Below are 15,222 nucleotides of genomic sequence, written 5' to 3'. Positions count from 1 at the left end.
ACAAGATCTACCCACCTTGGAAGAGTGGCAGACGAAGGTGATTGACTACATGGGAATGGCTGAAATGACTGACGGAATCCGAGACCAGGGGAAAGAGACGGCGGAAGAAGATTGGAAGAAATTTAAAATTTATCTTAAGAAATATTGCAAAATTAATGAATGCTAAAATGTTGTGGTTATATAAAGTAAGGGATTACAGCTGTTAAAGATTAAGTAAAAGTAAAGAAAAGGAAAAAATCGGATAAAATCAATGGGAAGGATTTGCTGAAATAATTTTGGGAATTGGAATGCAGAAAGGGGAGGTATGGGGAAGTCGATGAAGTAAGTTTAAGAAAAAAAAGGAGTTGAAATTATACGTGTTTGTTTGTTATTGTATGTATATTTTTGTATTGTGTGTGTTGTATGTCTTTTTAAAATTTATGAAAACTTAATAAATATTTATAATTTAAAAAAACATAAAGAAAGGCTATAGCCATGTAAGGTAGGCTGCAGTTATATATATATATATATATATATATATATATATATATATATATATATATGCAGCAGTTCTTGTCAATATATTGTGGGAGATGGGGAATTGAGAGGCCCCAATCCACATTCAGTGTATGTACTGGGCCCAGGAAATCCTCTTGCAGTGAGTGGCTTCCAAGTTCACATTATTTCTAGGATTAAGCTACATATGTAGAGATAGGACCTTATCTGTACTATTCAGTTGATTACTTCAGAGACATGTCTCGTAACTTAAAAAACAACAACAACCCAAATTTTAATGCAACTGTGGAGATTTTCAGATTTGATTACAACATGTATGTTGCATAACTCTTTCACCAAAGAGTTAAACAAAAACATGTGTTTTAAAAATTGTGTTAAGAATTTGTCCACTCCAAACTTCTTTCCCTACATAAGACCAAAAAAAATGTGTGAACCCACCAATCCTCACACATGGGTTTCTGCTTGAGGACAATTATCAAGACTATTCTCCTGTAAGGGGGGGGGGGGGAAATAGTCTTGCCATTCACAAAACAAGATGCCTTTCATTTGCAAGTGCCATTTGCATTTCAGATCTCAGGAGTGTGAGGGCAAACAATATTTCTGAGCCAAGTTCAGCTAGATCAGGGGTCCCCAAACTAAGGGCCGCAGGCCGGCTAAGGCCCAAGGGACTCGCTTATCTGGCCCACGCTTATCTGGCAATCGGCGCTGGAGACACCTCCCTGTGGCGCGGTAAGTTTGCTGACCCCTGAGTTAGATTCAAAGCGCTACTCACTCTATATCCAAAATTATCACTGATGTGCATTGAGAGCATTTATTATAATTTTTATAACTCACCATAAGCATAATATTATCAGCACAGATCAAATGTCACCATGTCTTTTAGCAGAAAAATTGTGCATTTTGGTATACCTTTGATGGAAAATCAGGGAGTTACTAAGTAACATTCCAGAAGTTGTATTCTTACAGTAACAACTGGCTTGTTGTAGCAACGTTTCTGCTCACTAGGTGTCAGTACTGCCCTACATTCATTTAATATTCTTAAGTACAGTAGTGGAAACAGAGGCACAGCCAGAGTTTTGCAGGAAACAGATGCTTATTCCTACAGAAATCGTTAAAGTCTAAACTTGCAGACTTTTGATAAAAGTTAGAATATAGAAAGCTTTAGTTTAGAGAATGAATGTCGGGTGTGGGTGTGAGCTCTGTTTACCAAGCCCAGGAAGGCAAACATGGGGGGGGGGAGGGGAAGCTTCGCCCCTCCCCCGTCCTGCTCCTGCATCCTGAGTGGGCACTGTTAGAAACAGGGGGGTGGACCAGAAGGACCTTTGTGGCACATATACTTCCAGTTTGCAGATAATCCTAGATACAGGGTGAATGAATGGCGCAAGGTCAGAATGGCTTTAAGTGGGTGTGTTTCTTTTAACAAATGGGAAATGACTGCGAGGCTAAAGTGTCCAGGCTCTTAGCTCCACCCCTTTTCATTTATCAGCAAACAAAGTTCCAATAAGGAAGTGAAAGTGCCCTCAAAGCAGCTGGGCTCCTTGAGCTGGTTTCTTATTCTCCTAAAGTGGTGGGAGTAAAACACTGCGGCGTTCACTGGCCACCAACAAGTGATCCTTTCGGGGGCTGTTTGTGAAACATTATCTGAAGGTAATTATCCAAAGTATTTTATATACAGGATTTAATATTTTTTATTTGCTTAAGCCTGAATACTGTCTGTCTTACAGGAAACTTCCTTGAACTTTCATACTGAGTAATATATGACTTTCAGCTGGGCTAGGGAAAGTAAGTCAGAACTGCCTTTCTCTCAGGAATGCAGATATTTCATAAGTGGAAAACTATTAAAGGTAAAGGGACCCCTGGCCGTTAGGTCCAGTCGTGAATGACTCTGGGGTTGCGTGCTCATCACGCTCTATAGGCCGAGGGAGCCGGCATTTGTCCGCAGACAGTTTTTCCGGGTCATGTGGCCAGCATGACAAGCCAGATCAGCGCACGGAAACGCCTTTTACTTTCCCACCAGAGCAGTACCTATTTATCTACTTGCACTTTGAAAACTATTATGTGTGTGTGGGGGGGGGAATCAGACTCTAGCCTCAAGCGAAACTCCTGGCACTTTCTGCTGGAATGGTTGCTGAATGTGTTCCATTCAGCTATTGAATTTCCGCTTGACCAGACATGGTTGAGTGTTAAACAAGTTTTGTTGAAAGATCTTGGAATGATCCTGTTTCTCTTAGGCTACCCTGAAAAAGTGCATAGCTCACGAGTATTTCGTTGCACTGAAGTTTCATGTAAAAATAATAAATTGAAATTATGTAAAGTTAATTGTAATAAATCTGGAGGAGTACTGTTAGTATAGAATAAGAGACTATAAGTAGAAGCAGTGGCTGTGAGGCACTTTGTATTTCAGAAGCACCAGAGCTTTCCAAACTTTTAATGTTGGTGACACACTTTTTAGATATGCATCATTTTGCAATACAGAAATTCAGTTTTACTAGCAAACCAGAGGTTAAACTAACCCCTTTCCAGCCCCAGAAATGTGGGGAGCATTCCTGTGACACACCTACACACTGCAGCTGACATCTTGTTGCGACACGCAGTTTGGAAAGCTCTGTTGTAAATCATTAGCAGTTGCCCTTTATACCATTTTTCTGGTTCCACAGCAGGTGTGCCAATCTGGATCTGTTACAAACAAACTGACATATCCTAAAATAAATCAGTTGCTGCATGCTGCCAGTTCCATGTTAGTTTCTAGTCAATGAAAGCAGGAAGGTGAGGACTGACTTACAAAGAACAGAGACAGGTAGTGGTTTTCTGAAATATATGGTAAGTCTGTTCTTTCTCTTACCAAGGGGCAATGATTTTTAAGACTTCTTAGAAATGATATTTTTCTTGAATAATATTGCCTCCCAAACATTTGCAGTGAAATGTTCAGGAACAACACAAACATGAGAAAACATAGCAATTTTATCTGTCTGTAGGGGTGCTTATGCTCAAAACTCATTCACATGTGTATATGTGGAAATGTATATGTGTACATTCAAACCCCCAAAGCCACCCTGTAGCTAGCAGGCGAGGGGTGGGGAAAGTCTGCATCCCAGAGTCTCCCAGGCTCTGCACTGAGTGGGGCTTGCCTAGCAATCAAGCCAGAGAGCTTAAAAGCTCTTTTAAGGCCAGGTATCCCCAAGTGGACCCTGTGCCAAAAGAGCTCTTAAGCGTTCTGCCTTGCTTGGGACTTGGCTTATGAAATTTCATGCAGCCAACCAACTACATCTGGTTGAAACTGCACAAGTCAAAGTGCATGTAAGATGAGGAATTATAGCACCTAGATAAAAGTTGTTAAATAAGGATTTATTTGATCAGAGAGCCCTTGGCATGGTGTTGGCAATGCCCCTCCCTCAGCACATACAACCCAACTAGGGTGGGGGCCAGCCCTGCTTCCAAAGCAGTGGTGGCAGCACTCAGCACCCTCCACCAGATCTCTAGGCACACTTCAGCAATGGAAAGGCATCTAGGTTTGACCCACATCCACAGTAACTGCCCACCAGCTTAAGTAACCCAAATTTCAGTGCCCTGTACCTAATGATTTCAGAGATAAAACATCCTACTTGGGGATGCTTGTGAACAGAAGCCAAAGTCACTTCCCATGCACAGGGGCTACCTGCTGATGAAAAGTACCCAGCAAGAACCGTGAAAGGCCCTTCAGAGACCCTGGTGTGGCCTGACAGGCCATTGCAGCTGCACCTGACCCTGACCCTGACCATGCCTAACAGAAGTAGAAGAGGAAAATAAATATGCAAAATTGCAGAATAGGAAAAGTTCATACCCTATATGGGATGAACAGTTTGTGCTGCTTTGCAATAGAATTTTACTTTATTTGAGTACAGAATACATGGAGCCTGACAAGGTGTTCAGATGACTGTCCATGCCCTTCCTCTGTGTACAAAGTCTTGCTGCTCCTCAGAGCTGGACTGAAATTTTTAGGGGGAGAAGACAGAACGGAAGGAGATTCAAATTGTTTCCCCTTTTGAACTTGGCTTGCTCAGATTTCCCCACTTTTTGTCAATGTGTTAACGTCTCTGACTTGATTATAGCAAAGCACTCCAGAGAAATTCCTACCTTTACTTGGTAATACCAATAAAATGGTGTTGCTGTTGTTTTATCTTTGCAGGTGCATCATGAATTCGACAAATTCTTCCAGTATGGAAGAAATCCCTTTGGAGGATGTCAATAGAACCAGCACAGAATACAGAGTGCTTATGGCTTATGCCCAGCGTCGACTGTCCGCTAGCAAATACGGACATCTTTTAGAAAGGGAAGCGAAAGGCCAAGAGGGATCGTCTCTAGGCAGAGAGAAGAGGCAAGGTACGGAGAAGGCACATCAAGGCTCGTCTCCCAAGGACCAAGGACAGCCGACCAGAGACAGGAGGAAGAAGAAGAAGAAGAAGAAGTCCCATTGCAAGCACTTTCTCTTTCCTTCCTGTATAAGGGCGCAAGCTGAAGAGGATTCTGGGAAGGTGTTCAGAAGGGGTGATGCTGTAAATGGGCGTGCACTCAGCCTGCAGGCGGGTGTTGGAAGTTGTTCTGCTTTTGCACTAGAAGAGCAAGGTGGGTTTAATCCCCCCCCCATTTGTTAAACACTCTAATAGCATATTAGTGGCAACTATTGCTTGGTTTTCAGCCTTGGTTTCAAAACAGTTCTGCAGGCCCCTTCCCAGAACTGCAGTTCCTTACAGTTCCGTAGGTTAAGGGGATGACAGCTAAGCCACTGCAATGGCTTAAATTTTATGAAATAAATAAATAGAAGTAACATAGCTATCAAACTATCTAAAGCAGTGGTTCCCAACTTTTTTGGGGGGGGGCCATGCTCCACCTAAGCATCTATAAAATCCTGATGCCCGCCCCTCATGACATATAATTCTTATTATTCAAAATATGAACTCCTATTCACATGGAGGAAGCCTAAAAAGCCATTAACTTGGTCTATCTCAAATTGCCCCCCTTAAAAATCAACTTGCCCCCCTGTGGGGTGTGTGCCCCATGTTGGGAACCATGGCTCTAAAGGGTGAAGAAGACTTTTTGTGGGGAAATCTGCTCACCTTGGCAGCCTCTCTGACCAAAGCGATGCACGTCCATTGTGAAGGGCTGGTTCTTAATTCTGTGAGGGTCTGCCTCAGGCACTGGGAACCTTTTTCAGCCTGAGGGCTACATTGCCTCATTGCCAATGCACAGGAGACTGCATGGCAAAGGTGGGTATGGCAAGGAAGGGTACTCCAAGGAAGTATGGCACACCACAGGCATGCACACATTACACGCCTAAGCACATCACCATTCAACTTCCTATCAGAGGCAACAGAAGGCTTTCCCCGACCCTACGTGAGGTGGAGGGAACATTTTCAGAAGTGGGGCAGGGTCACAGGTGGGTGAACTCACAGTGCAGTCAGTCTCCCATGTCACTGGGGTTCCAAAAAGCTGTCCTCTTGGCCTCTGCGACTCAGTGGTAGATCTCATGCAGCACTGGGAAAGGTCTTTGTTGGTGAGCTTGCTGCCAGAAGACCATCTACAGCACCGGATTGAGTGGATCAGCATTTGAGCATCTTCCTTATGGAGAAAGGCTAAAGCATTTTAGGATTCTAAGGGTGACATGCTTGATAATTTCAAGATTGTGCAGGATGTAAAGAAAACCAGCCAGCAAATTTGTCTCAATTTGTTTCTGAACAGGTGATTCAGACATCAATGTTGTGGTAGACAAGCTTGCTGAAATAGTTGATGATTCCACGCCATTCCCTCAAAGGACAGGATTCAAGGCACCGGAACAGACTCTGAGCCTAGAAGCAGATGGTGGGTGTGCCACCAAACCCGAAAATGAAGATGATGTTGAAAAAGGTAACCTGCTTTTCCTCAGCAGCCAAATGGCATTTCTGTAGAGTCTGCGTTTTCAAAAACTTTTTTTCTTGAAGAAACCTTTTCCTGATTGATTTGTCTGTCAAGGAACCATTGCACACCTGCCACATAACCCCAAGATGTTGCAAAGGATTCCAGCACACATTCCTCAGCGTACTGGCAAAGCCTTTTGGGTGGCGCTGTGGGTTAAACCACAGAGCCTAGGGCTTGCCAATCAGAAGGTTGGCGGTTCGAATCCCCATGATGGGGTGAGCTCCCATTGCTCAGTCCCTGCTCCTGCCAACCTAGCAGTTCGAAAGCACGCCAAAGTTCAAGTAGATAAATAGGTACCACTCCAGTGGGAAGGTAAAAGGCGTTTCCGTGCACTGCTCTGGTTCGCCAGAAGCGGCTTAGTCATGCTGGCCACATGACCTGGAAGCTGTCTGCAGACAAACGCCGGCTCCCTCGGCCAGTAAAGCGAGGTGAGGGCGCAACCCCAGAGTCATCTGCGACTGGACTTAATGGTCAGGGGTCCCTTTACCTTTACTAAAAACTGTATGTGTGTTCAGAAAAGTAACAGACATCTGCAATGTGGCTTTTGTCTGGAAGCACCGTAACTGAAACACACCTTTAGATTTATTTAAACATATTCAAATATATAACACAGTTGTGCCCTATGGGTTAACTATCACACTGTTTCCCAGCCACCTTCAGTGATGGTCAGTATTCTCCACACGAGGCAGCTGATAGTATGGCCAGGTAAAGGTAAAAGGTAAAGGACCCTGGACGGTTAAGTCCAGTCAAAGGCGACTATGGGGTGCGGCACTCATCTCACTTCAGGCCAAGACAACCAATGTTTGTCCACAGACAGCTTTCCAGGTCATGTGGCCAGCATGACTAAACCACTACTGGTGCACAGAGGACCGTGACGAGTCCAGAGCTCAAAGAAACGCCCTTTACCATCCAGCCACAGCAGTACCTATTTATCTACTTGCACTAGTGTGCTTTCAAACTGCTAGGTTGGCAGCAGCTGGGACAGAGTAACGGGAGCTCACCCCATCGCACAGATTTGAACTGCCAGCCTTCTGATCAGCAAGCCCAAGAGTATTTTGGACCCGTGTCCCTAGTATTGCCAGACAACCTCTTCTGATTGAGATAATATACATAGAAGACATGGAAAAGGCATTCCATAAATACTTAAAGCTCTTGAGGCAGCTTACGAAATAATTTGTTTTAATGAATGTAAATGATTATTTTACATCCTGTGTTAAACCAGAAAATTAGCTGCTTCTTCTTTCTGTTTTACCAGATGAGAAAGAAAAGTTAATAAAAGAAATAGTTGCCTTGTTAAGAGCATCGGGAGATAAACTGCAGGAAAAGGTAACCAGTTTGAGGCTGCAATTTGTACTATGATGTTTTTTACTTGCATTGAATCTTAAAGCATTTAATTGCAGAACTTTCTATTTTATTATTTACAATTTTGTGAATTGCTTTTCTATAATATTGAATGTGTAGTAAGGGGAGAAAGATATATTTTAAAGAGCAGCTGCAGGGGAAGGAAGACAAGAGAAAGCCTTTTGTGGAATTCAGATTAGGTTTGGATGATAAAATAACAGAATAGTAGAATTGGAAGGGATCCTGAGGATCGAACCCTCTGCAATGCAAAACTCTCAACTCAAGCATCGGTGACAGATGGCCATCTAACCTCTGCTTTAAAACACCCTCCACCTTCTGAGGTAGTCCGTTCCACTGCTGAATAGCTTTTACTGTCAGAAAGTTTTTCCTAATGTTTTGTCAGAATCTACTTTCTTGTATCTGGAACCCTATGGAGAAGCAGAAAACAAGCTTACTCCATCTTCCATGTGACATCTAATTTCCTTTCAATCTCTTTTATCCAGGCCGAACATATCCAACTCCCTCAACTGTTTCTTTTAAGTCTTGGCTTCCAGACCCTTGATCATCTTGGTCACCCTCTTCTGCACATCTTCCAGCTTGCCTATATCCACTGTGGTGCCCAATTTGATCCATCAGATTTGATTATATCCATATAAAATGTGTGTACATTAAGAAGGCCTCAGTAATCTTTTTCCAAAGATTTATTTGGGGTTTTGGACAGCTGAAAGCACTTTTCCAGAACTACATTTACAAGTTGGCTGTAAAAAAGAAGTTGTCTCACAAATCCACACTTACCAGAGAATAGGAGAGCAATTATTTCTTATTTGTATATTTTACAAGGAAAAGCCTTCCTTGAACTTGCTGTGTTCAGAGATCGTTGTGCCTGAAATGGGACCAATACCGCTGTTTGTTCCTAATGACAAATGCCTTACATTCATTTCCAGGTTCAAAATGACAGGACTTTCTTTCAGTGTGCCTCGGAACTGATGTCCTATGGATTCTTCAGTAGAGTTGCCGATCAATTCCTAGAAGAGATACCTGCAGACTCTGCAGCAGACTCTGAGGTGCAAGCACAAAGAATCAAAGTTGCTTTTGCTATTGAAGTCATAACTAGACTCACTGCTATAGACAACCATCCCATGAACACCATACTAGGCTTTGGAGCAAAATACCTCAAGGAAAACTTCAGCCCTTGGATCCATAGTCAAGGTGGATGGGTAAGAGATTTTGCTTCCTTTGCTGGCGCATCCTCCCCTTTCTAAACAATAGTTACCTGTGAACTTTCCATTGGGGCTGCTGGGCCAGCAGCCATTCATGACAGTTGGGTTCGAATGCAGGGTTCCCTGTGCTACATACCAGACATTTGTTCTGACATTCTGAAAGTAGAAATTATTATTTGTGCTTTTATTCCTACAAGCTTGCACTGAGCTCTCTCACTATGTTAGGATATAACTAGGTTGCAGATTAAAATTGGTTTAACAACTATTCCCCTTCTTGGGGAATCTTGAAAAATGTAACCCCATTGGCTTGGAAAATTCTCAGACAATTTACCAATTTTTTATTCCCAGTTTTCTTCAGATAGAGCTGTGGCAGTGAAATGAATATACAGTGGTACCTCAGGCTACAGACGCTTCAGGTTACAGACTCTGCTAACCCAGAAATAGTACTTTGGGTTAAGAACTTTGCTTCAGGATGAGAACAGAAATCGTGCGACTGTGGCGCAGTGGCAGCGGGAGGCCCCATTAGCTGAAGTGGTACCTCAGGTTAAGAACAGTTTCAGGTTAAGAACGGACCTCCAGAACGAATTAAGTTCTTAATCCGAGGTACCACTGTAAAACCAATAAGAGTTTGTAGTGTATCTATTGAAGACGGGCGTGGGGGGAGGGGGGATCCAAATTGGATTCTAAGTTGGTGCTTCAGATTCAAAGCTTATCTCCCTCGGTCTGCTCTAGGCAATGCTCACTTTGCCTGGGCAAACCAAAGCTTCAGAAAGCTGAGTTGCCTCTTGGGGCGGGGTAACAAATGGCTATAACTTTTAAACTTTGGGGGCTGCGTTTTTTTGACTGGAGGCTATGGAGCACCCTGAGGTGCAGAACAGGAGTGGGGCCAGAGATGCCTCCATGGCCAGGGCTGCCTCGCTCTGGCCTATGGCAGCTCATGGCCCTGCTGCCCATCTTCTTCAGGACACTGCACTCCGTCTCCTGTGCAAAGGGGAAGAGTGCTTTGGATCATTGCCAAGTGAGATGCTGCCCGCTTTCCTATCATTGCCAGCTGCACCCTCTTAGGCCTCTACCTCTTCTTCAAAATATTATCTCACGAATACACCAGCCTGTTACTCTCCCTGAATTTTCCCAACAAACAGCACCAGCTTCTCTTCACTCAGGGCTCTGAGGAAACTAAGGAAGAGATTGTCAACCACGAGTTTGACACCGTGGACCTTGTCTGCCTGGCCATGAGTAGCATTGTTGGAAATCTGGTACCTGTTGAGAAAGCACTGGATTGCCAACAACTTCTTTGGCCTGGCCTTCCCTCCCCATTTTTATTTATTTATTATTCAGTGAATTTATATACTGCCCGGAGGTCTCAGTGGGTCTCTCAGTGGGGTGGAGCTGCTGAACTTGAAGAATGTCAGCACCGGCTGCATTCTGCTTGGTGGGCTCTTCATGTATGATGCCTTCTGTGTCTTTGGCACCAACGTTATGGTGACGGTTGCAAAGTCATTTGAAGCACCCATAAAATTGGTTTCCCCCCAAGATCTGCTAGAGAAATACTTGGAGGCTGACAGCTTTGCCATGATGGGCTTGGGGGCATTGTCATCCCAATAATCTTCATTGCTTTACTGCCATGCTTTGACATCAGCCTCAACAAGCACACATACTTCCACACCAGTTTTGTGGCTTATACAGTATTTTTGGGCTGGGGGGCCTCACCATCTTCAAACATGCACAGCCAGCCCTGCTCTCCCTGGTCCCAGCCTGCATTGGCTTCCCTCTCCTGGTGGCTCTGGTGAAGAGAGAAGGGGCAGAGATGTTCAGCTATGAGGAGAACTCTGCCCCCAAGGAGGTGCCAGGGGAGACCAAAGAAGGGAAGGAGGAGAAATGACTTTGGGAAACTCAGCCAGCTGAGCTCCATCTGCTGGCCACCCCCCCCTCCTGCCCGCAAGTGAATTTTGTCTTTTGAAAGACAACTGGATCGTCTAACAGCCATGTGTGTTTGTACGTGTGCATCTGTCTGAAGAGAGGTGGGGCAGGGGGTGGAAAACAGGAGGAGGGGCCTGTTTATTGATCTTCTCTCTGCCTGTCTACTTGCCTATCTGCAGCCCCCCTGTTCCCCTGGGGAGAAAGAGGATGGGGCAGCTGGGGGCAAGAAAGCAGCTTTGCCCCTTCCACCAACTGTCTTTTGATGCCAGCTTCCCCGACCTCTGTTCATTGTCTTGGTGGGAAGAAGAAAACGGGGGGGGGGGGGAGAGAAAGGGAGGCTTGGAGTATTGTGAATTAGCTTCACACATTAAAACAAAACAAAAAATTTTTGAATAACTTTTAAACTTCTGTCACACCTGGATGAAATCTGTGGGCAAAGTAGCCTCTTCTGAGTGGAGCCATGTTTAAGACAAGGTACAGATAAACCTTTAAAGTTTGTTTGTTTGTTTGCTTGTTTGTTTGTTTGTTTGTTTGTTTGTTTGTTTGAAAAAGGGATTCCTCCCCTCACCATGTTGTTGGCAATTGACATAAACATATGGTACATCATATAGATACCTCTAGGTAAATTCCCTGCAAAATTGCAGGGGTCAATATGGATGAATAACAGTTTGAAACTTTTAAAGATTTCTGACTGAATTTGGCATCAGTTTTCACTGAAAGAAGGGACGCGGGTGGCGCTGTGGGTAAAACCTCAGTGCCTAGGACTTGCCGATCGCATGGTCGGCGGTTCGAATCCCCGCGGCGGGGTAAGCTCCCGTCGTTCGGTCCCAGTGCCTGCCAACCTAGCAGTTCGAAAGCACCCCCGGGTGCAAGTAGATAAATAGGGACTGCTTACCAGCGGGAAGGTAAACGGCGTTCTGTGTGCTGCTCTGGTGCCGGTTCGCCAGAGCAGCTTCATCACGCTGGCCACGTGACCCGGAAGTGTCTCCGGACAGTGCTGGCTCCCGGCCTCTAGAGTGAGATGGGCGCACAACCCTAGAGTCTGTCAAGACTGGCCCGTAAAGGGGTACCTTTACCTTTACCTTCACTGAAAGTGCTTGTGACAATTATGACAATTACGGGTGGACGTGTGTGGCAGAGGTGGGAGTTGAATATCCAGCATATACTAGTTAGGAGCTAGATCCGTCAGTCACAAAACTACAGTCCATGTTCTCCCTCCCTCTGTCTGGCATTTTCCTTTTAGAAAGCACTTGGGGCAAGGAGGAAGAGGGCTGTGCCTTTTCACTTGACTGTGTCTCTCCAAATCTTTAAAGTGGGTCCAAAGCTTTAGAGCAGCACTGTGAGTTCTGAGTTGCTTCAGAGAAGGCTTGATTCCCTTTTCTGATTCCCAAGAGCCCATCTGTCTGAAGCTGGTTAAGGCCTTGTCCAAAGTGGATACATAGGTTGTAAGAGTCAAGTGAGCAAGGCAGAGACGCACATACCTCCAGCAGTGTATTGAGAGTTGCTCGGCATTACCAAGGCAACTGGTACAGAGAGTGGTTTTGTCCAGGAATCAGTGTTGTTCTTCCTCCCATCTCCAGTAGCTGATCTGCCAAAAGTTTATCCCCACCACCTTCATTTTCCCAGGATGAGCTTCACCCTCTTGGCTATAAAGTACGAGCAAAGTGGAACATAGGAGGCTGTCTTACTGAGTCAGACCATTGGTCTACCTAGCTCAGCATTGTCTACACTGGCTGACAGCAGCTCTCAGGTTTCAGGAGGGATCTCTCGCAGGCTCACCTGCAATGCCCCACTGCCTCATTCTCCCTAATGGACCAGCATCCACTGCCTCCTGCTGCTTTTGAAGGCACAAGAAACAGGTTGTGTTGCAAATCTGTAGTGTGATGCATTTGGACTGATGGATCAGAAGTTGTGCATTAATTGGCATAAGTCTGTATTTGGTCTCCTTAGCACTGGGGAGAGATTCTTGCTCTGCTGTGAACCCCAAAACATACAGAATTGTATAAATCTTACTGACTTGGTTGTCTTTTCACTTCCAGGGGAAAGCTTTAGGATTACCAGACCAAGAAGAAGTAGAATGATGAAAGCCTGCGTCCTTCATGAGACACCTCTTAATTTGGAACTGGGATCGGGGATGGCTGAGCAATCGCCCCCCCCCCTTAAATCAAAAGACTTGGTTGGTTTCATATTGGCACTGATAGTTCAGTGCATGTGCAATAGGAACATGCTGCTTTTGCGATGTTGGAGTACATTTTGCAAGTGACAGCTGGTTGTGGCATTTTTTGGCCTTTGGTTAACATGCTTCAATGACTCATTGTTTGGGTGGAGAAACCTCTCAGTACTTTTGTGCAAGAGACAGATTTGTAGGTGTAAATGGAAAGTAATCACAATAATAAAACCTATATATAAAAATGGAGATCTCAGGAGTAGGATTGATGGGTTCCGCATGGGACAGGCTCCTGGCTTTTTAATAGGTGCTTGGAAGACAGAGCTTAGTCAGCTACAGTTTCTTCCATCGCTGTAGCTCAGACTCACAGATAAGTGTGTTTACATTACATTGTGTAGCATCACTGAGCCATACCACTTGAGACCTGGTGGGGTAACAGAATAATTGAAAGTTTTCCCCTGTGAAAATTCCCTTGCATTCATTTCCAATGAACCTCCTTCATTGGAGGTTATTAAGGAGAGGTCAGATGGACTTCTGTCATGGATGCTCTAATTGAGATCCCTGTATTGCAGGGGGTTGGACTAGATGACCCTGGGAGTGACAGGAATAGCTTGAAGCAGAATATTGAGGCAGGACAGCCAGAACGTAGGTGCCCAGGCAGCAGCAGAAGCAGAGCTTCTCCAAGCTCAATTACTGTGATGGTTGTGGTGGCTTTCATTTTCTTCTCCTACCCCAACAATCTGAAAATGAAAAAGGAAGGGCCGGGATGCAGGAGCCTCTCTAAGGCCAATACGGCATCAGGTCAAGAGAAACTCCTGCTTAACGACAGCCAGAGCCTTCCACAAAGCGGCCTTTCCCAGGAAGCTGCTGACAGTTCTAAGACCTGCTGTGTCACACGGCTTGGACCTCAACCTGGCAAATGGGGAAGACTCCAGAGGAACTGTGGCAGTAGAGGGAATCTAACCTGATCCAGCTTATCCCCCACTAGAAGCAACCTTTTGAGATCACAACAGCTCACACAGGCAACCAAACAAAGATCTTGCCACTACTGTGATGCTGTTCTAAAGCACCACAAGTAAATATGGTGTTACCTCGGGGGTGGGGGAGATAACTGGAGGCAGATTTCTGAGGTGATATTTGCACCCCTAGCCAGGCTGGTTTCACCAACCCCTAGATATGCCTCTGCACATATATTTATATTTGAGAGCCAGCGCGGCATAGTGGTTAGAGCACCAGACTACTAGGACCTGGGAGACCAGGCTTTGAATCCCCACTTGGCCATGAAGCTCACTGTGTGACCTCACATTTCAGCAGGACTAACACTGGGGCCCCACACCAGGATCTAGTGCCAAATGACCTTACGTGCACCCACTTGATCACTTTGATAAGCAGAATTGACCCTACTAGAAGTGCCACATAATACCCGTTCTACCTTTGTGAGAACTCTATTGTTTAGCGTGGCAACGCCTACACTGTGGAACTCCCTGCATGTTGAGGTCATGTACTCTTTTGGGCTCCTGCTAAAAACATTATTGTTCAGACAAGCCTGCCCAGATGCTTAGAAACACTGATGTGAATTTTGAATTTGTTCTAGTATTTTAATTTGTGTATGTTTTAAGGTATAGCTATAGATTTTTCTTGATTTTATTGTCTTATCTTTTGTAAACCATTTTGAGGTTTCTTTTTCTTTTTTTACAATCGAGAAGTGCATAAATTTTATGAAGTAAATAGAAGAAATCAACCTTGTGATATTAATTTTTACATTCACTTTTAGTACGGAGATTTGTTCCTATATGTTTAGTTCTAGATTGCCCTTTCTACTTTTGATTTATCTGGCATCCGTTATTATACTTTGTTACATTATAAATACTTATATGTTGTTGGCATCCATCTTTCCTATGGGAGTGAAGACCACCTGCTGGAGAACCACAGTGCCTCCTGTAACGGAAGAGACCAGTAACTTGTAGCTGCTGCCTCCTGAGCTATTTTTGCTGCATGGCCCTGGGCGCAAGCCTGGGCAGTGGGTCTGGAGGTCCTGAGCTGCTCTGATGACAAGACTCCCCTCTCTCTCCCAAAGGAAAGCAGAACAATACAACTGGCACCAGCTGAGTTGCAAAAGTTCCTGGAAGGAGGCATACAAGGCGCCAG

General features: G+C 44.7%; 1 protein-coding gene and 1 pseudogene across 2 annotated transcripts; both read left to right on the top strand.

The window, feature by feature from the left end:
* The first annotated feature begins 1,193 nt into the window (after positions 1-1,193).
* Positions 1,194-14,815, top strand: BCL2L14 (BCL2 like 14). The gene is made up of 7 exons (XM_083503551.1): positions 1,194-1,224; positions 1,982-2,142; positions 4,661-5,097; positions 6,211-6,375; positions 7,682-7,752; positions 8,712-8,984; positions 12,947-14,815. The coding sequence occupies exons 3-7, from the start codon at positions 4,668-4,670 to the stop codon at positions 12,986-12,988; spliced, it is 981 nt and encodes a 326-aa protein (XP_083359677.1). The 5' UTR covers positions 1,194-1,224; positions 1,982-2,142; positions 4,661-4,667; the 3' UTR covers positions 12,989-14,815.
* Positions 9,925-11,184, top strand: LOC310707844 (minor histocompatibility antigen H13-like; annotated as a pseudogene). The gene is made up of 3 exons: positions 9,925-10,005; positions 10,130-10,223; positions 10,348-11,184. The product of its transcript is annotated as a minor histocompatibility antigen H13-like (transcript).
* Positions 14,816-15,222: the final 407 nt, after the last annotated feature.

This window comes from Podarcis liolepis, assembly GCF_965112155.1.
Source record: "Podarcis liolepis genome assembly, chromosome: 5".
In the NCBI taxonomy this organism is placed as follows: Eukaryota; Metazoa; Chordata; class Lepidosauria; order Squamata; family Lacertidae; genus Podarcis; species Podarcis liolepis.
This window is presented reverse-complemented; position numbering and strand designations above follow the sequence as displayed.